We start from the raw sequence: 19772 nt of genomic DNA, 5'->3' as shown, positions 1-19772 counted from the left end.
CCCATGGGTGGGCCGTGAGTGTCTTGTAATGGGCCATGAAATGATTGCAAGCACATTTATTGCGAGGAATTTTTTCTTACGTGAAGTAACTTAATTAAGAAGCATGATTGAAATGAAGTGTTTGTTAAATGTTAAGATAATTCTCAGTTCTAGAAAAACCCCTCTGTCATACTGTGTTTCATTCCTGAGCTCTGCCTCTACAACAGCAAGTGGTTTGGCTGGATTTCAACTGTTTCAGATTAGAATCAAACTGATTCGTTCAAGCAAACTTGAGTTCTTGCGTTGGGCCCTGCGACGGGTGAGGGCCTGGCAGCATCTCAGTCATTGCGCTGAAATTTTGTATTTTATTTTGAAAATGTCAGGAACATGTTTTGTGCTTTATTGTGAAAGAGTTCTGGACTGCTTCCGGTCGTCTCCACGGTAGCTTGTGCAGCAGCTGCCTCGCACTGCTCCGTCAGTGTGCGTGTGACAGCCACCCGACCAGCACACCCCTGAAGACCCCGGACACCCGAAGCCGCCTCCCGCCAGCGCGTCGTCATGGAGCTGGACCCCGCCATCGTCCTGCCCGCCATCCTCTTCACGGTTGTCGCCATCTATTTCGCCTCGTCGCTGCTCAGTAAGAAGCCCGACGCGTCCAAGGCCGCCAGTAAGAAACCCAAAGTGGGATACGGAGATGAGGTTCCCCCGTCCAGAGCCCTGGGAGAGCCGCGCCAGCCGGAGCCGGAGCCCGAGCCTGCCGCCCCGCCTGTGGTGGACGCCGGTGCTGCTGAGAAAGTCCTGGACACACCGGTCAAGGTAAGATCGATGTCCTTCATTGGTCAGTTGATAAGTGACTGATTTATTTAATCTCAATCGGAAGTTTATGTCCTAAACTACCAGTTGATTGTAGGGGCGACACGGGACAGTTGGAACACTTTTACCAACAAATTCGTTTACGCCCCCCTCTCTTTCTTTATAAAATATATATATAATGTGTGTGTTTAATATATATTTAAAAAATATATATTTTAAATATATATTTTAAAAAATTATATATATATATATAATTTAAAAAATGTATATATTTTAAATATATATTTTTTAAAAATTATGTATATATATATAATTTAAAACTGAGCTACTTTTTTGCCGCTGTTTAGTCTTTGTGTCTTTGGTTTGTTCGTTTGGGTGTTGTTATTTTTGTCTGTTTGAAAAAGATTAATGGTGGTTGCTTTGTAAACAACAAGTAGCTCGTCCAATGTGCACCCTGCAATAAAGAGAGCGGTAGAAAAACAAAACCCCAAACTGATCTGTTTCCACTCTGCTCTGGTGCCAGCGGCTGATCCTGACCCACACGCGTGTCTCAGTTCAGATGTTTATTATGAACGCATTAATGTGAAATCAGAGATCCTCTGATTGGTGTCAGGTCTCAAGTCACGTGGAAATAAATCCGATTTGATCCGAGAGGCGGAGCCGACATCCAGACGCTCATATCAGACGTTCCTGTCACTGAAGATGCTTTCATATTCAAGTGGCGTTACTGTGACAGGCACAAGCCTCAAATAGTTCACTTCAGGGTTAATTACATCACCAATTAGTCAACAGCGAGAATCATCATCAGCCGGTCGTCATCCTGTTGTTCGTGCTTTGTGAACATCTTAATGAGTCGACTCACCAGTGACCAGGAGGTCAGTTAGTCCCGGACGCCCGGAGTCACTGGTCTGTCTTCAATCACTCTAAACAAACATTCAGTTTGTCTCTGACAGTTATTAAACTTGTTGAAGTCTAATAGTGACGTACAGAATCAAGAGGTAGAGTTTCCTCAGAGGACAAATCCACTAAACGTAACTAACTAGTCGGCCTCAGCCACTGTGCGCCAGTTGTTATTCGGGACATGAACCTACGGAAGCAGAGGAGGGACCGTTGTGACGTCGCTGTTGTTTCGAGATCACAAGTTATTTTTTGCCTTTTCTCAAGATAATGAAACTTTAATTATTTAACGAGCCATCTCCTGGGAAAAAAAACACAACACGAGACATTAATCTGGAGATACGTGTGCTTCAACAAGACGGCTGGATCACCGGCGCGTGAACGTCAGGTTTGTAACCTGGCGTCTGTGTTTTAGAGCGTCCGTTAAGTTGAGAAGCTTACAGTTCTCTTTTAGTTGGTCGCATCTTTAGCACCACTAACTGAGTTAAAATCTGGGTGCCTCTAGATGGCGCTACTTCATCCTCTCATGTGAACTGAGGGCAGACTGGACGCTCCACTGGCTCACTGTCACCTCTTGAGGTACAAAGTGGTATTACGAGACGGGCCAAGGCTAACTGTTAGCATTCTGACTGTTGGAGACTGAAAAACGTACTTCACATTCTGTTGAAAGTTTCAGCTCATTTGGCAGGTTGAAGCTCTTTCAAAGCTGTTAATTAAAGAGTTGACGATTTGTTTCGGAATGAGCGGACATTTCTGGTTGTGGGGTTGTGCTTTGCTTCCACTGACTAACTGATTGATAAGGACCACTAGTGGGCGGAGCTAGCTACAAGTTAGCAACGTATCAATGAATTACATTGTGCAGTTCCACCAGACATTGGTGAGCATGCTCAGTTCCACAGGTGTAGTTTGGGTCAACGTAGTCTCAAAGTGTTGCACTGTCAAACTCTGTGTATCTGATAGAGGATCAATACTTGCTGTCAATCAACGAGTCCAGGGATCAGATGTTTATTGAGGAGGACAAATGGTCAATGCTCATTGGGCTGAATGTCACCTGCAAACTAAGATGGTGTTTATCAGGGTGGAGACTGATGAAGACGAGGACGACGATGATGAAGACAACGATAATGACGACGATGAAGACGACGACGATGATGATGATGAAGACGACGATGATGATGCTGCAGTGGGATGAGACAGCAGAAGCCAGAATGCGTAAAGACGCTTTCATAAGAATTTTCTGCAGTGTCTCAACTTTTCTGACGCGTTGGACGGACAGGACGTGTTGGTCCGGCACGCCAACCCCTCATTTCTGCTGTCTCTGTGACCTCCTTCCATTTTGGAGGTGAGGCCAGTAGAGGGCAGAGGAATGTGCTCGCTGCTGCTGGAACATGCGACACGCTCGCCGACTATATTTGGTGTCAGACATATGTCCTATATTTACACCGGCTGTATGGTGGCGTTGTCACACGGATGTCCAAAGACTGCTGATGGCTGCGGAGCTGCTTCAGGCAGCCGTCTCATGTACGGCCCGTCTGGTGGATCCTGTCTTCGTTACTGACGGCTTTGAGATTCCACTGAAACGGTGTTTTGAAAAATGCTGAATGAAACTGGGAAATATGATGCTGGGAGGAACTGGGCGTATCCAGATGTGTGGTCGGCCGTGTCGCCACCCGGAAGTGGTAGCAGTATCACCTCGGCAGAGAGACTTCCTGCTGTTGTTGCGGAGTCTTTCCTCAACATGTATACATTCAGGCCAGGGGGCTGTACCCATGGTAACGGTTGAAAACCAGAGACACGCAAATTTTTGCGTGCTAATGTAGCTTAGCTAGTCGACACATCACCAAAGTTGAAGATTGATTGACAGGTGGTTGTCATGGCGTAGTTCAAGTGTTGGCCTGAGATTTGAGGTGAACACCGCAAAAATGTTTTCACCTCATGAAGAATAGGAACCTGCAACGACTCCTGCAGCCACCGCCTCGCTCTCTGATGAGAGCCGTGAAACAACAGCAGTAGTTATGGCGGTAGAAATGTGAAGACTCGGTGGGGTTTGACATTGGTGTGCAGCGTGCTCTTATTTTGAAAAGGCAACCCTCAGTGGTGACTCTGGAGGGCGTGAGCACTTTGTGTGTTTTACATTCACCGTGGCTTGGCTAACGGGCTAGCAGTCTGAGCTGAGTTTAGAACTGATACAAAGGGAGACGACAAAGTTCCGAGAGGCCACCGCAGGAAATGCAGCAAATGGTCTCTCCAACCGTAAACCACACAGGAAGTAAGAAACTCGCGTCCTCCAATGAGAGTTCTTAGCCTGGAATGTTGAATGATGGTTTCACATTTATTGCGATCATTTCCAACAGTTCTTGTTGAACATTTCTCGGCTCTGTCACACACTGGGCTTCCCGTGTCGATCAGACAAAAATGCTGAAATGACAACAGCATGATGATGAAAGTCAAAGTTTGCCATGTTTGTCGCCACGGCTACAAACTGACAACTCTTAAAATGCTGGTTCTGATCTGATGGACCGCAGGAGGTTTGATATGGCGACGTGCAAATGTGATACAATTGTGACTTTCTGCTTGAATTTGAGTTTTTAGATCGACAGTCGGCGGTGGCAGATGGCCGCCGAGGCAGATGGCCGCCGAGGCAGATGGCCGCCGAGGCAGACGCCACGTCTGGCGGTGCTGTGTTTGCTGTGTTGTATGAATGACATGGACTCTGCTGTGTGCGGACGTTTAGCGCCACATTTGTTCTGAAGCCAGCAGGAAGTCGGTTCTGAGAGACTTCTGGGTAATTAAACCTCAGTACCAGTTACTCTGATTTTTCTCCTTTATTGGTTAAACTGCCAATTCTTTTCACGCCATCTTGAGAATGGCGCTCCTGCAGTGGAGGTGGATGTCGGGTTCCGTCAGAAGACATCGGGAGGTTTAATTTACTCTCAGCACCACAAAAGACGACAACAATTCAAAGAGGGAGTTTTGATTTGGAAGCTGCCGTTGCGGTTGAAGGCTTCAGGCTGAGTTTTGGGCGTCAGAGGTTCTGGATGCAGAGAGGCGTTGGCAGGCTGCAGGGCTCTGCTGTAAGCGATCGGGTTCTCCAGCGGCAGGGTTCTCATACCTCAGTGACGGATGCAGCTTCAGATTTATCTTCCTGCTGCACGGCGCTGCTCTGGAACAGCAGTGCAGTCAGCAGCCCCTGACATTTATGTTGTTAGCATGTTCTGTTCCTTCGTCTCTGGTTACCTGCTGCGTGGACTCCACCAGCTGCTGCCTAATAAGGAAGCGCTCTCAGCTGTTTGTCTCGCGGAGGCGTTGGAGCTGGGGGCGTGGCCTGGCCCCCTCTAGAACATCAACATGTGCTTGAATCCTGGAAGTTAACAGCTCACAAGAGTCGACGTTCCGCTTCATTCTTTGAACCCAACTCAGAGGAGGTGCAGCGCTGCCATTCCCGGTGTCGCACTGGAGGAAAGAGCTTTTTACAGCCAGATGTTTCTGTCCGGCCCAGGGGCGGAGCTAATGCTGTGATGACACCCCTTTTCATCTTTTGGAGATTCCATTTCCCCAGTTCGTTTTTCCAATCATGTGATCAGTGCAGTCACAGCATTTAAATAATTGTTACAAAATTCACTCAATGAAGTAAATACACATCCGTGAGCCCTCCCAGACCTGAAGGACCTGAAAACCTGCTAGTTTGCTGTCAGTTTTGGCGGCGCTGCAGCGCTCCTGAGAGGGCGGGGCTGATGATGATTATGATGACATCACGCTGGCGCGTTTGTCATCTTGCTGAGTCATGAAGGGATTTAATGATCCAGCGATTGTGCTGGCGTTTCACTGCTCAGGACTTCAGAGGTTGAGAAGTGGGACCAGTTCCCAGCTAGGGGGGTGGATGCCATCCCAGTGGGAGGGGCTAATGGTCCCACCTGACGGCGTATGTCACCATCTGACCTCCCGAGGTGCCACAGTTGTTAATGTGGTGACCAACGTGTGGCAGGAATGTCACGTCTGTGGGGGTCGAGGCAGTTGTGACCATGACCACGGCGTTGACGCATCATCAAACATCATCATCGCATGACGTGCTCAGACCAAACATAACACAAAGTTTGTAAACTTTTACTTGTGTCTCAAATATCCGTCCTCCTCTGTCGCCCGGGCGGCGTGTCCTCATCGTCAGCATGCCTGGAACGAGCACGTCGTGACCTTCAGAGGCCGGAATTCCAACTCTTCAGCATCACACAAAATACTCATCAAGTTGTGCACAAATTGCGTCCGTAAGGCAGCCATCTTTGATGCTGAAAGATGACATCAAGACGAAGAAGTGGGACCTCTGACTTCCAGAAACCCAAACGCTGTCTGAGTCTATGACGTCATCAGTCGACTTGAGGTTTTACTGTGATTTAAATCTTTTTTAATAAATGTGTCAAAATGAAGTCGACATCTGAACATAAAGAAGGAATTCAAGATGTGTCTGGTTACCGTGGCAACAAGCTTACAGCTTATAAATTGTATGGTTCTGATCGCCTGCAGATGAGACAGATGATGTCACTTGGCGGGGCTGGAGGATTATACAGCACTAGCTTGACGTGTGTGTGTGTGTGTGTGTGTGTGTGTGTGTGTGTGTGTGGGCCGACAGGTGTCGTGGCGACAGGTTAAAGAGGGTTTTATTTGTTGCTGTGTCAGCAGCAGCAGCTCCTCAACAAGGAGCTGTGAGTGACAGTTGCCCCTCCCGCAGCTGCTCAGGGGTCAGAGGTCATCTGTTCATTCAGTCCAGGGGAAGACAAAAAAGATGGAAAAAACCCCGCAAGTTTCTTAAACTTGTGTCCGTCTCTTGCTCTGATTCTCATTCGCTCTTAGGGTTTCTATCAGTCTGCTGATTAAAGCATCCATTCATTTTTTATACCTCTTATCCATGAAGGGACACGGGGTGAGGCGGGGTTCACCCTGGACGGGTCACCAATCCATCTCAGGGCCATCAGGAGCAATTAGGGGATCAGTATCTTGCTCAAGGACGCTTGGACATGGTCACTGGGGGAGGTGGGGATTGAACCAGCAACCCTTCAGTTACTAGACGGCCGCTCTCCCTGTGAGCCACGCCGGCCTCCTGATCAAAGCAGCGAGAATCTTTGTACTTAACGACATTAACAGAAATCTATCGTCGATCTACTTAACGATGTTAATAACGAGAGGTCTAGAGAGCTGGGACTACATGTTGACTCATCGTTGGTGCCGCTCCACCTGCCGGGTCGGCCCGGCGACCAGAAGTCACGTCACTGTCGCACTTTCAAACTGTCCTCCTACTACCATGAAACTCAGGAGATGGAGGGTTGATTGCTCCGCCCACCTGCTCAGAACCAAACGGACTCAGGCTGATGGATCATGTTCTCCCCAAGTCTTAAAACCTGTGGTTCTGATACTGGGCCTGGCTGTCCTCCAACCTCGACCTGCTACAGCCGAATCGGGTCACTGATTTTGAACCTTTTTGTCTTTCCAGGCGGTCCCAAAACCAAAACCAGCACCGGAACCTGTGTCACAACCAGAACCTGTTCCAAAACTAGTGTCAGCACCAGAACCTGTGTCACAACCAGTGCCAAAGCCAGAACCAGAGCCTGTGTTAGAACCAGAACCTACACCAGTTCCAGAACTTGTTCCAGAACCAGTTGCTGCACCAGAAGTAGCTTCAGAGCCAGAACCTGTCCCTGAACCAGAACCAGTTTCAGTACCAGAAGTAGCTGCAGAGCCAGAGCCTGTCCCGGAACCAGAGCCAGAACCAGAACCAGTTGTAGAGCCAGAACCTGAAGTGGTCTTGCTGCCTGTGGTTGAACCAGAACCAGTTTTAGAACTTGTTGAGGAGTTCTTACCTGAGCTGATCCCTGGATCTACAGAAGACATCTTACTGAGCCCAGAACCAGAACCAGAACCAGAACCCGAACCAGAACCAGAGATGGTCCTCAACAACGGTGAGTCTTGAATGTTTGTTTCTTTGTGTTTATTCTTTTCAAAGTATTGATTTTACGATTGGAGTGATGACGTTGATCAGAGCACTGGTGCTGATCTGAGGTCAGTTTAGTCTTTACCTCTAAAACCAAATCTGAAACTGACACTGAGCGTTTTAATTCAAGAATGCAAAGTGTTGTGATGTCACTGGAACATGGCGTGTTCCGTCTGTTTACGCCACCTCCAGACTCACAGAACGACCTCGTTCGCTGACACGGCGGCTAATCTTGTAGCAAGCAGGCGTCAGCAGCTGCACGCGACAGATATTAGAGTTCCAGGAACCTCCAGAGCGGCAGCTTCCCTGAGTCATGCCACAGAGACACAGAGTACATTTGGAGTCCAGCTCAACAAAACTCCATGTCAGACGATTCAAAGCCAAACTCCATCACCAAAACAAGCATTTTGAAAACTGTTTGTTTGTCCTCTTCTGGAAAAATGTGGCAAAGCTCGAATTCATTACTTGTTCAAATGGTCATCCTGTTGTCATCACGTCGGCTCTGGTTTGAACGGTTTATTGTAGTTAAGTCTTAGCCGGGTCTCCCCTGAAAGCAGCAGTCGCTCAGACTGTGGCTGCTCCACGGCCTGCACTCAAACATGGTGGGGTTGAGCTGTCCTCCACTGGCTCAGATTAATGGACCCAGACGGACGGGGATTTCTTCATTTTACTGTAAGATTGAACATGAATGAACAGAAACATGAGCAGACGTGTAAACCAGCGCATGCAGGGATGAACCGCAGTATTTCACGCTAATGCGCTGCGTGAAAGCGTCATGTGGCGTGACAGCTGAGGAGCAGAACAGGAGTCAGCAGGAGCAGATTGCTGTGGAACTCTTCAGAGGGAGGATGAGACGCTCGATCAGCACCAATAAACGCCCCAGCGAACGGGTGTTCAACAGGAAGCTGTGGTCTTCACCAGTTGTTCACAAGCTGTCGGCGCGTGTGTGTGGGCGGAGTCGCCATCTGCTTCAGAGGGATGATACTTAATCTTCAGCAGTCACAGAAGCACTTGGCTGCCCTGAACGCCGCCAGCCTGACGCAGGCTTTGCGTCCCTCCAGCAGGTGAAGAAGCAGCTCGATGACGCGCCGTTTCAGCGTCTGATCAACAGCACGCTTGTGAGTGAGCAGTGTAGGTCACGTGACACGGAACCGGCCAATCATAACACTTAAACTTCAGCTTGTGAGGTCAGGTCCCCATCGTCAAGGCTACGCAGGCACAGTGCTGCCACTCAGAAGAATTGATGCTGATTGAAGGTGATAGGAGGAGGAAAATATCAGTTTTAAGACCTGTTAGTTTGGGTTGGGCGGGAGTCTGTGGTTGTCAATCATCATCTGGAGGCATTCAGAACATTGGTACATCACTAGTTTGTAACAGTTAACCATTGTTAGCCGTGTGTGTGTTGATGCCAAGTTATTTTCACTTGTTAAGTCCTTTGGAGTTCATCAGTCGTTATTTTGTGAAGGTTTCTCATCACAACTCCCTAAAGAACCTTTGAATGAACGTCAGTTGGCGACGGTCACGCTGGGGTCGATCGGTTGAATCCATGTTGCAGAAGAAGGGTTCTCTTGTTTTGAGGTTGGGAGACAGAGGATCAATGACCAATCAGGGGCCAGCTGGACTGCAACCTGCAGCCTGATCTGATCACAAGTCGGCAGGGAAGTCCATTAGTTTTCCTTTAAGTCAATTAAATGATCAGTCTATTAATAGTGTCACCACTGAGGGAGCGAGAGAAGCTCCTCCCTTCTACCTGATATTTGTGTCATTATAACTTAGTTCACCTGCCGCCATGTTGTGCAGCTGGCTGGTATTTCACCTTGACAGTAAACGTTGTGGTAATGCTGAGCATCATGCGCTCCTGAGGCACACTGTTTTTCATGAAATGTTTGATTCAATGAAGTTAAAAATGTGAGTGTAATCAAGGATAATTGTGATGAATCCTGATGCGTAAACCAGGCAAGAAATCACATGCGAAGGAGCTTTGAACATTAAACTCGTGTCTTACAAGTGTTAGCATTCACCAAGCACAGCACTGTAGGAGATTAGCTTACCCTGTTAGCATAATTCAAGGGATAGCTGATTCCATGCTGATACTGTAACATATAAACTTGCAAGCATTGTATATAATCACCCACATACAGGTTACTGCAATGAGAAGTCCCTCACCGACTGACACGAAGATAAGACACAGGAGTTGAGAGAAAGAAAACAGAGACCGATTAATGCACAAAAGCACATAAAAACCATGAAAAGGAAGTGATAATGGAAAGAGCTGGAATGTCTGAAAATGAATTCAAAAAGAAAATTCAGTGTAACACAATGTGATGCTAATGAGGCTGCAGCTGAAAACACAAGCTAACGGTTAACCCAATCTAGGCTAGCTTATGCTAGCACTTTAGCATTCACTAGCTATCAGCATACAATGAATATTATCAAACATAAAAGTTGTTTAGGTTTTACACTAAAATCCTAATTATTACAGTGCTGCTCTTAGTTGACAAGATGTGATCATGACAAGTGTTGTGTGTTTGTGTCTCAGAGGTCGCCGCCGCTGAAGAGAAGGTGAAGTTCACCCCGGGAAAGAAGAAGAGCAAGTTTGAGACGCTGATGACAAAGGAGGAGATCGAGGAGGAGCAGAGGTCAGTTTGAACCCTTTGGACTGCCGTCACGGGGCCGACTTGCTCGGCGTATGCTAACGCTAACACCCGTCATTGCATCGCCTGCATGAGAAGCAGCTGAAGCTTTGGAGTCTGTTGTCACGCTGCAGCAGCTTCTGCTTGTTCACATGTCAGACAGCAACATGGAGGCGCACATCAGATTACACACAACATTTTTTACTCAAAATGATAAAATATCACTGTTATATCGTTGCAACAAAGTACTTGCTGTGAATGTTTCATGCAGGGCGATGACATAGAAGATAAGCTGCCACTGCAGCGGCGAATGAGGATCCGTCATGAACTAAACTAAACATACAAGGTCACAGATGTGAATTCATGAGGGCTCAACATTTTCAACTTGAGTGAGGAATTCCTGTTGGTATTTGTTACTGTTCTGATCAGAACGCTGTTCAGAAAACCAGCATTTTAGAAGCTGTTAGCTTGTCATCATGGTAACACACCCGGCAAATCATGAATCCGTCCATTCCATCCATCCATTGTCTTCCGCTTATTCCTACATTAAGGGTCGCGGGGGGCTGGAGCCTATCTCATGAATTCATTCCTTGGTCAAATCTGTCGCTATGTTGATGTCTTTATTTCAGCATCATTGGGTTCCTTTTTTTGTACCAATGTAATCACAGAAGTAGTCGTCAACCAGACACACTTCCTGGAGACAGCTGTGATGATGTCACGACGCAGACACAACAGCGTTTCTAGGATGTCTACGAGTAAAAGACAGCAATGTTGTTACAGCAGTCACGGTTGATGACGGAAGCCACGTCCAGTATGAACCAAAGTACTGATTACAGCAAGAGAGGACAACAGTAACACAACCTGTTCTAAATTGTTAAAACTACGGCTTTTGACTGACTGCTTGTTAACTTAGCACAGTGAGTGGTAGTGGGTGGGAAGTGTTAGCATCAGCTAGCTCAGGTCCAGGCTAGTTAGCTTAGCCAATAGCTGGTAGTGGGTGGGAAGTGTTAGCATCAGCTAGTTCAGGTCCAGGCTAGTTAGTTTAGCCCAATGCCTGGTAGTGGGTGGGAAGTGTTAGCATCAGCTAGCTCAGGTCCAGGCTAGTTAGCTTAGCCCAATGGCTGGTAGTGGGTGGGAAGTGTTAGCATCAGCTAGCTCAGGTCCAGGCTAGTTAGCTTAGCCCAATGGCTGGTAGTGGGTGGGAAGTGTTAGCATCAGCTAGCTCAGGTCCAGGCTAGTTAGCTTAGCCCAATGGCTGGTAGTGGGTGGAAGTGTTAGCATCAGCTAGCTCAGGTCCAGGATGCTGGTGTGTCCAGCAGGAACCCTCCTCCTCCTCATCATCAGTAGCAGCAGTCGCTCTTCTAGTCCTCAACAAACCTTTGGTTCTGTTGACCCAAGTTCCAATGGAGCTTTGGAGGTGCTGCGTCAAATCACTGCTCCCAGTCAGGAAAGTAGTTCCGGCTACGTGTCTGATTCTACCACTACAACGTCTCCTCATGTTAAACTGGTATTCATCACCAAGGTTACACACAACCCTCCTGATATTAATGCAGGCAGAGACGGAGCTACGCTAACACTTCCCACCCACTACCAGTCATTGTGCTAAGCTAACTAGCCTGGGTCTCAGCTCCCTAGGTCTCCATCTTCTTGTCTGGCTCATGGCACAATGGGCAATAAGAGACTTCAACTAAAAAGCGGGCGTGTCCCTTTAAATTCCTAAACCAGCAGCAGCCGTATCAAACAGACACACGCGTGGTAGAAACGTGAAGTGTGAAGAGGTTATGTGAGATGTTGAGGAGTTCGGGGGACGCTTGTGTAATCCACATCTGAGGCTGGGAACATTGACTTTGGAACTGGTGGTCTGTTATGTCCTAATCCTCGTTACTATGGTTACCAAACAGTAGATTTAAGATGTGAAGGTCAGAAATGTTGGTTGTCACACTGTTTCCTGAAGAAGCGCCGATGTACTGCTGAAGCTGCTCAGGTTGTGATGGGAGGGTTCCACTGCAGCAGGTTTGTCAGCTGAACTCCCATCCAGCAGAGTTCAACTCCGTTTGCTTAAAAAAAGTTAACCCCTCCTAATTAATGTGACTTAAAAATCGTAACATCAGACAGTTCCCAGCTCTCTTAAGTGAATATTATTCTTCCTCTTGAGAAACTGTTGTCTTTCACAAACAGGTTTTTTTTTTTTTTTTTTTTTTTTACCTTGCTCTCAAACAGCTTTAAAAATACTTCCCATAGTTTTCAGGCGTGGGCTGAAATCTCATCTGTAGCTGTGAGCTAAGCTGCTAATGTCGGCGGCGTTTGGTTCTGCCCCTGGTAAGACATCGTTTCTCTGGGGTCAGCACGTCCAGAGGCTGGCGCCGCAGACGGGCTGTTATGTAATGAGATGGCCCGTCTGAGCTGAGGGGCTCAGGAACACATGCTGGTCAGGGCCTATTTCTTCTTCTTCTGGGGAGTTCTCATCTGCAGCCTCCTGATTGGACTCCACAGGCTCTTAAAATGGTCCCGTTGCCAGAAAACCTCCCAGATGATGAAGTGTTTCTCCACCAGAGGAGGAAGAGGGGGAGGACGATGCTCACACCATCCAAGTTCCTCATTCCTCCTCCAGGTTTCTATAAACTGTCCTCGGCGCTCGCCAGCACGCAGGACGAATGTTTGTTCATCACCACAGTCGTCCCTGGAGGTTTGTGGACGACGTCCGCAGACAAGAAGACATGGTGCTGCTGATTAGCTGGAGCTCCTGGAGCGAAGGCCAGTACCCTGCTGTTGAAAGGCCCTGCTGGCTCCGCCCCTTGGTGTCTGCTCTGACTGGCGTCCTGTGCAGGGTCTCACTCTGCTGCCTGTTACTGTATTCAAAAGAATCACTACTTGGGACGCCAGAGATTTTTTAGTTCCATTTCTCATTTTTATTGGGTTTGTTCCACCACTCGGGGCTTCCCTGGTTACAGAAGAGGCTCCCACCTGCTCTGAACTGGGGGTGTGAGCAGCCCTGGTGCTGCTAGGCTGCATGTCAGAGGCGTTACTGACGAGACGCTTGACTGAGGTAACGGCGCCTTCTCCTGACTGCGTCCAAAGCTGACGATGGCGTGTGTTTGTGGCCGTTTAAAATCACGTTAAATCTCTTTTTGCTGACCTCCAAGTTCCTGTGAGGAGTTCTGAGGTCAGACTGAGCGCCCGCGGGTGACAGGACGAGAACGCATTGCAGCGTCATGTTTTGTGTGTTACTGGCGCTCGGGTGTTGAACCAGTATGAAAAGTTGTCGTGTGGTTACCATGGTTACCATGGAGCTGCTTGTCTTTGTCTCTCACTGCCGCCACCTTTATCTTTACAGGATAGAGTTTACATCAGATTTTACCTCTCTGTAATCACCAGCAGGGCTTAGGAGTCACATGGTAAGATGGTCTTATGTTAAATTACCTCTAACAGACCCAACCCCCCCCCCCCCCCCGCCCCCCCGGTGAGGACAGACTGATGCTGGATGTCACGGCTCTGTGGTCGGCGCCTTCAAACATCCTAATAACTTCATTGTGGCCTCTCGGGTGGGACAATGTTTCCGTTTTATTCATCGCACATCAAAACCAAATGTCTGACATCAGAGTTTGGAGGAGGGGCGGCGCAGTGACGGCGCAGCTCACACCACCAGTAGAACTACAAACGACCACCAAAAGGCAGAATTGCCAACTTCCTATGTGACGTGATGAAGCCTCTGACCATTGGAGGCGCTGGTGTCAGACGGTCTGGACATCGGTCTTTCCTGCTTGAACAAACAGCCTTGAACAGATTTGTCACATCGACCTTAAAATCTTGTCACTGCTTCCAAATACATTTATAAAAACAGAAACATTACACAGTGAGTTCTACTTCATTGTCCTCATGAAAGGTCAAGTATCAGCTGGTCAGTATTGATCAGCATTGATCAGTGGGTCCTCATCAGTCTGTCCCTGCTGACGTCCTTCTGACACCTTCCTCTAAACGCCCTCTGACTCACCTGCGTTTACCTGTGGGCTGTTGGGCTGTTCAGGTAAACGGTTCACCTGGTGCACCTGTAGACCCCGAGACGCCCTGCTGTCCTTGGCCCCAAGGACAGCAGGGCGTCTCCATCCTCCGACTCCTCCTCTTCATCTCCACTGTGTCGTCAGTAGTGTAGAGACACTGTGACAGTAGGGACAAAAGAGGCGGGGGGGACGCCGGCCGATGTGGGTCACGAAAAGAAAAGACATCCTGACAGGAAACACAAAGCTCCTTTACAAACGTCCAGCAGGCAAAGACAAAGGAGACTTTGTCCGTCTCAGCGCCGAAGGCGAGTCACGTGATGTTGTAATAAGAAACATAAACCCACCACTGAGACACAGAACAGCGCTGCCACGAGAGAACAACCGAGGACATGAAATCAAAACCTTTACGTTGCCCAAATGAGGACGATTGTAAATAAAGAATGTAAGAAGGACGAGGTTATCATGAGGGACGATGGCTTAAACCAGCGAACCAACAGAAGAACCAACAGAAGAACCAACAGAAGAACTAACAGAAGAACCAACAGAAGAACCAACGGAGACGAGAAACAGTTTGAGGCGATGATGAGACGATCGGGAGACGAAACACGTCAGCTGAGCCTGACATCAGCTGAGCCTGGGAACAGCTGAGCCTGACATCAGCTGAGCCTGGGAACAGCTGAGCCTGACATCAGCTGAGCCTGGGAACAGCTGAGCCTGACATCAGCTGAGCCTGGGAACAGCTGAGCCTGACATCAGCTGAGCCTGGGAACAGCTGAGCCTGACATTAGCTGACATCAGCTGAGCCTGGGAACAGCTGAGCCTGACATCAGCTGAGCCTGGGAACAGCTGAGCCTGACATCAGCTGAGCCTGATAATCATGACAGCAGGTGCTGAAGAATCATTCCATGACTGTGAGCTTTTCACTCAGACTCAGCAGGATTTCGTGACTCACTTGTGTCTTCGGCTGGTTTTAGCTTCAGACGGCCGGTCCAAGAATCTCAGGCTTTGATATGACACCTTCAGATGTTCAGGATCCCCTGAGGATGAATCCCGCTGACTGATGATCCTGAGTTTCTCTACGTTATTCTGTCTGTTTGCGTTCAATCCAGAGGCTCCTCCCCGTCGGAGGAGCGCCCTCTGCAGCCCAAACACACTCATGACAGTGTTTCACTGTCTGTGACGGACGAGTTCTCGCTCCTCAGTTGGATTGACTCCTCCCATGTTTGAGTTTGTGTCCAGCCACTGCTCCTCGCTAACCCTGCATGCTGCCCGCTAACACCCTGCCAACGGTGAGTGATCACGCACTCATCTAAGTGGCAATCAGAATGTTGGAGGTTTAAATGTGATCAAGCAGACGTTCTTGAACAGGAAGTTAGAAACGGGTTCCTGAAGTATCTGGACTTGATGACTTAACGGTGGTGAACTTCTTCGGCTCATTCAGAAGACTAAAATCTCATTACTTTTTTATCAGTGCATTAATACGCCTGCATTATTAAAAGTCTTTGGCGACTGAAGGCTCCTCCCCTAGGAGGTAATGGTACAGTCCACACAGGCATGGTAACCTGAAAATAAGAGCAAAAGTTGAAAGTCTTGAAACAAAGAGCTAACCTGCCGCCACGAGACCGTTTCCTGATTCTCCTGTTGCTTCAGTAATGAGATCATGTGACACGGCGGTCTCTCGTCATCCGTGTATTTTAAACGGTTCATATGTGAGCAGGACGTCCGCAGATTGCAGTTGCAGTCAAGTTTGAGGGAAGTGTAGCGAAACAGAAAGTTCCTCCGTCTTAAATGTGAGGAGATGAAAGTCCGAGGTTGAGCACCGCCAGGTCATCGGCACAGATGACTTATGAATCAGTTTCCTGTTGTTGGGGAGTCAGGTGACGTTCATTCGTGGGTGTGGTTTCTCTCATCCAGAGATGACTTGATGGTAGATGATCTTTGTGGAGAGTTGAAAAGTCTGAGTGTAACTCGGCCTGAGGAATGACCTCGCTGCACTCTTCTCTTTCTTTCAGAGCGCCTGAGTGATCGATGATATCACGGACCCCGGCAGCTTCTTTTACCCTTGTTAGTGTCTTACAGCTGATCTCTGACCACGAGGAAGACCACGCCCACCTCCATCCCTTTGAGGAAGAATAGTGATGTCACTTGTAGAAGCTGCCTGTTGTTTTCTGCTGCAAACGTCTTCCCGCCAAAGTGCCTTGTTGACGTAGGCCGCTTGTTTGAAGAAGAAGCAGGTTTGAGGTGTAGAAAGATGCATGACCATAAAGTGTGTAGCTGCGATTGGCGGAGGATTGTGTGAGTTTGTGTTAATAAACTAAAAGTGATGGAGCATCGCATCTGCCGACGTCTCAGTAAGTCTTCCAGTAACGACGCTTCACCTCTGCTGAGCTCTGCTTTCCATGTCTGACCTGCACTAAACGTGAGAAACCACTCAGAGGATCATTTCTGAGGTTTTTGTAAATTCTAGATGATTAAAGAGGTGTTTATCTTCCCGCTCTTTGTCCTCCGCAGTCTTTCTTTGTCTCGTTCACTCAAATTCATTCACTGACGGCTGGTCAAGAAGTCTTCCCTGGATTTTCACTCCAAGACTCATGAACAAACAGGTCAACACTGCCATCTAGTGGTGATAATTAATAAATAAAATGTTAAAAAGGCTTTCCCTCAGTTTTGTAATGACAAAATCAAAATGAGCAATGAAATGGCTGCGCTGGCCAACAAAGAACAACGAAAGGATGGATGGGCAATTCAGTTAATTCAAGATGAGACGATGATGTCGTTACAAAAGAAGTTTCCATTTTCCAAAGTAAAGAATGGTGTTGGTTTCACATTTGTGAGTGTGAAGATTTTGCTCAAATACAAATATAAAGAAACTGTAGACAGAAACTGGGTGTTGCAAAATAGTGTGATTGGTAGACAACCTCTCAGAGGGAATCTGCTTGTTGAAATTAAATAACTCGCTTTCCTCAGTTGTTTAATATTTGTAAAATGTAGTTCTTCCATAATTTATACAAGTATTTATTTATATTAAAATTCAGACAAATAAAACGTAAGAGAGAGAAGTTGTAGCATTAAAGAGCCTCAGCTTGTGAGATATTACAGAAAGTTCTTTGTTTTCATTTCATTTCCTTTAAAAGTAATGAAGCGCATTCCTCGAAGGCGCCTCCATGGGTTCTGATCCACGTTCCTCTTCTCACCTGGTCAGGTGGAGCCATTGTTTCTCCTCTGGGCACCTTCAAGCCGCCGTCAATCAAACTCACCACTTCCCGTAATTCCAGCAACATGTCAAACAAAAGTTGTTCTGTGCTGGCAGAGTTTGCTCCGATCTGCTCAAGTGAAAAAAGCCAGAGCGTGCCTGATAGCCCCGGCTAGTGGCTAACTGTTAGCGTATGATGTTTGAGTGGTGATGTAGTCATGGAATGATTGTAACATGTTACGTTCTGCAGTGAACGAAAGGAAATGAACTACAACAGTAACTGAAACGGCATCTCTAACGTGATATGCTAACAGTTAGCCATTAGCCTGTGCCCACAGGGCAGCTGTGTGGGGTCATAGCAGCCCTCGGGGTTCTGAGGTGACTCGCTAACCGTGCCAGACTTCCTCTGTCTGAACAGGCCTCGTTTTCACGACTCGTGGGTCAAAAAGCAGAATCATCCTTTATATGAGCTGAAAAATTATTATTAGTTATGCAGGATTACAGGCGGTTATGATGCCATGTTTCTATGTGTCTGCAGCGGTGAAGATCATGGGTGTGTGTGTGCGTGTGTTTTTGACTTCCCAGGGTACAACAAGAGCAGCTGGCGGCCATCTTCCTGCTGCTGAGGGAGAACCAGGAGGCACTGGGGGAGGTGACAGAGGGCGACATGGAGGAGCAGCTGAAGCTTTACTCACTCTGAGGCAGTGGGGCAGTCGCCACGACAACACTAACTCAACAACAGCATCTTGAATGTAAAATACTGTGACTTGTTTTATTTTCCCGTGTGCGGCTGCGGAGTAGTTAGACGTTAGATATTTGAGCTTCAGCTTCAGCAGCTCCTTTCCTCCAAAACCCTCAGAGCCAAAGTCTTGAACCCAACCAGCTAGTTAACCTCTTCCAGGCCTGATTCACCACCAATCCGCCCTCACACAGACCAGCAGCGCACGGCGGCTCACGGCACTTCAACATTTAACCCAACCAAAGTTGTTGTTAACCTTCATACGTCCTCCAACGCACACATACTGGACTTGAAGAGTGTTTCCTGTCCATGTGATCCTGAGGCAACTTTCATTTCTCCAAAACCTGTTGGTCTGAAACTGTGACTGTCAGCAACGTTAGCTGAGTCACTAGCACCTCCAGGCTAGTTTTGTTGCTATGTGGGCTAATAAAGGAGCGTTGAGTCAGAGGTACCGTTCACACTATACACATCTTATGGATACATTTTTATGTTCCAATGTTTATGTTTCAAGGAGCTCCGGTAAACACACATGTCAACCAACATACATTTTAATGAAATGTCCAGCGTCCACGACTTTGATGGGCCTGGGAAGGGAATCTAGACTGTACTCTAGGCAAGGAAGGCTCGCCGTTAGCTTGCAGACGCTAGCTAGCTGCCTGACAGGCGGATTTGATTGGATGTTTTGTGCCTTCTTGTTTGGGTTTCATTTTCTTCTGATTTTAAAGTTTTTCATCACAAAAGATTAAATTAAAAACTTGTCATCACCATATTTCTATGCTGGTAAGAAGAAAAAAAACACCGTTGTAGCTCATCTCCATCAGCCAGAGCAACAATAACGTGCTGGGTTCAAGCGTTCACGATTCATTGAACAGAAGCAAACAACAAGTTAACAACTTGGACTCTTGGGTCACATTCGTACGAGTTATTTACCGCTGAACGCTGACAGTTTCCATGAGAAAAACATATTTAAAAGTTGATTCTTTATTCCTGTCATTTCAACGTTATTCTCAAATCATCATGACTGTTAGAACTTGTTTGTAGCTTGAATTTCCTGAAATTTTTAAAGAAAATATTCATTTTCAAATTTTGACAAATTTCATGGAATTTTACAACTTTAGTATTTATCCTGCTTTGTTTTTCAACTTTGGCTGTAAACTCTGTGATAGATTTTCTTAGAGAAAATGCAATGGCAGCTCTAACAGCTGCATTGTGGGTAATGTGCTTTAGTTTATTTACTGTCTGTTTACTGAATCACACAAACTGTTTCGTGTGGGTTTTTACTAAATGTTGAATAATTTATTGTAAGTTATTTATGATAAATAAGAAGAGACTTTTTCATGATAATAAATTAATTTAGAGCAACTGCTGCTGTGCTTCTGATTTGTAAACTTTAAAGGAGGAGAGAAGAAGAAGAAAAAGTGCGCTTGTGGCACAAAGAGAACTGAAGCAAGTCAAAAGTCACTTAAGGTCAAGGTCAAAGGTCCCCTACAGAGGCTCAACTGTGCCAAGCTGAACAGAACAAGAGCTTCAACGCCAGGAA

At 47.2% G+C, this 19772-nt stretch overlaps 1 protein-coding gene across 4 annotated transcripts; it reads left to right on the top strand.

Moving 5' to 3' along the window:
- Positions 1-441: 441 nt before the first annotated feature.
- Positions 442-19594, top strand: LOC147244592 (uncharacterized). 4 transcript variants are annotated; one of them, XM_086185367.1, is made up of 5 exons: positions 442-795; positions 7172-7637; positions 10209-10308; positions 13637-13697; positions 18079-19594. In XM_086185367.1, the coding sequence occupies exons 1-4, from the start codon at positions 538-540 to the stop codon at positions 13668-13670; spliced, it is 858 nt and encodes a 285-aa protein (XP_086041493.1). In that variant the 5' UTR covers positions 442-537; the 3' UTR covers positions 13671-13697; positions 18079-19594. The 4 variants fall into 4 exon arrangements, with proteins under 4 accessions (XP_086041493.1, XP_086041492.1, XP_086041491.1 ...); XM_086185366.1 differs by lacking the exon at positions 18079-19594 and adding an exon at positions 16313-16793; XM_086185365.1 differs by lacking the exon at positions 13637-13697.
- The last annotated feature ends 178 nt before the right edge of the window (positions 19595-19772 follow it).

This window comes from Aulostomus chinensis, chromosome 18 (assembly GCF_037954235.1).
Source record: "Aulostomus chinensis isolate RoL2024-O1b breed Wild chromosome 18, RoL_Achi_v1.0, whole genome shotgun sequence".
NCBI classification, from domain to species: Eukaryota; Metazoa; Chordata; class Actinopteri; order Syngnathiformes; family Aulostomidae; genus Aulostomus; species Aulostomus chinensis.
Note: the sequence above shows the minus strand (reverse complement) of the source record. Positions and strands in the feature narration are given on the sequence as shown.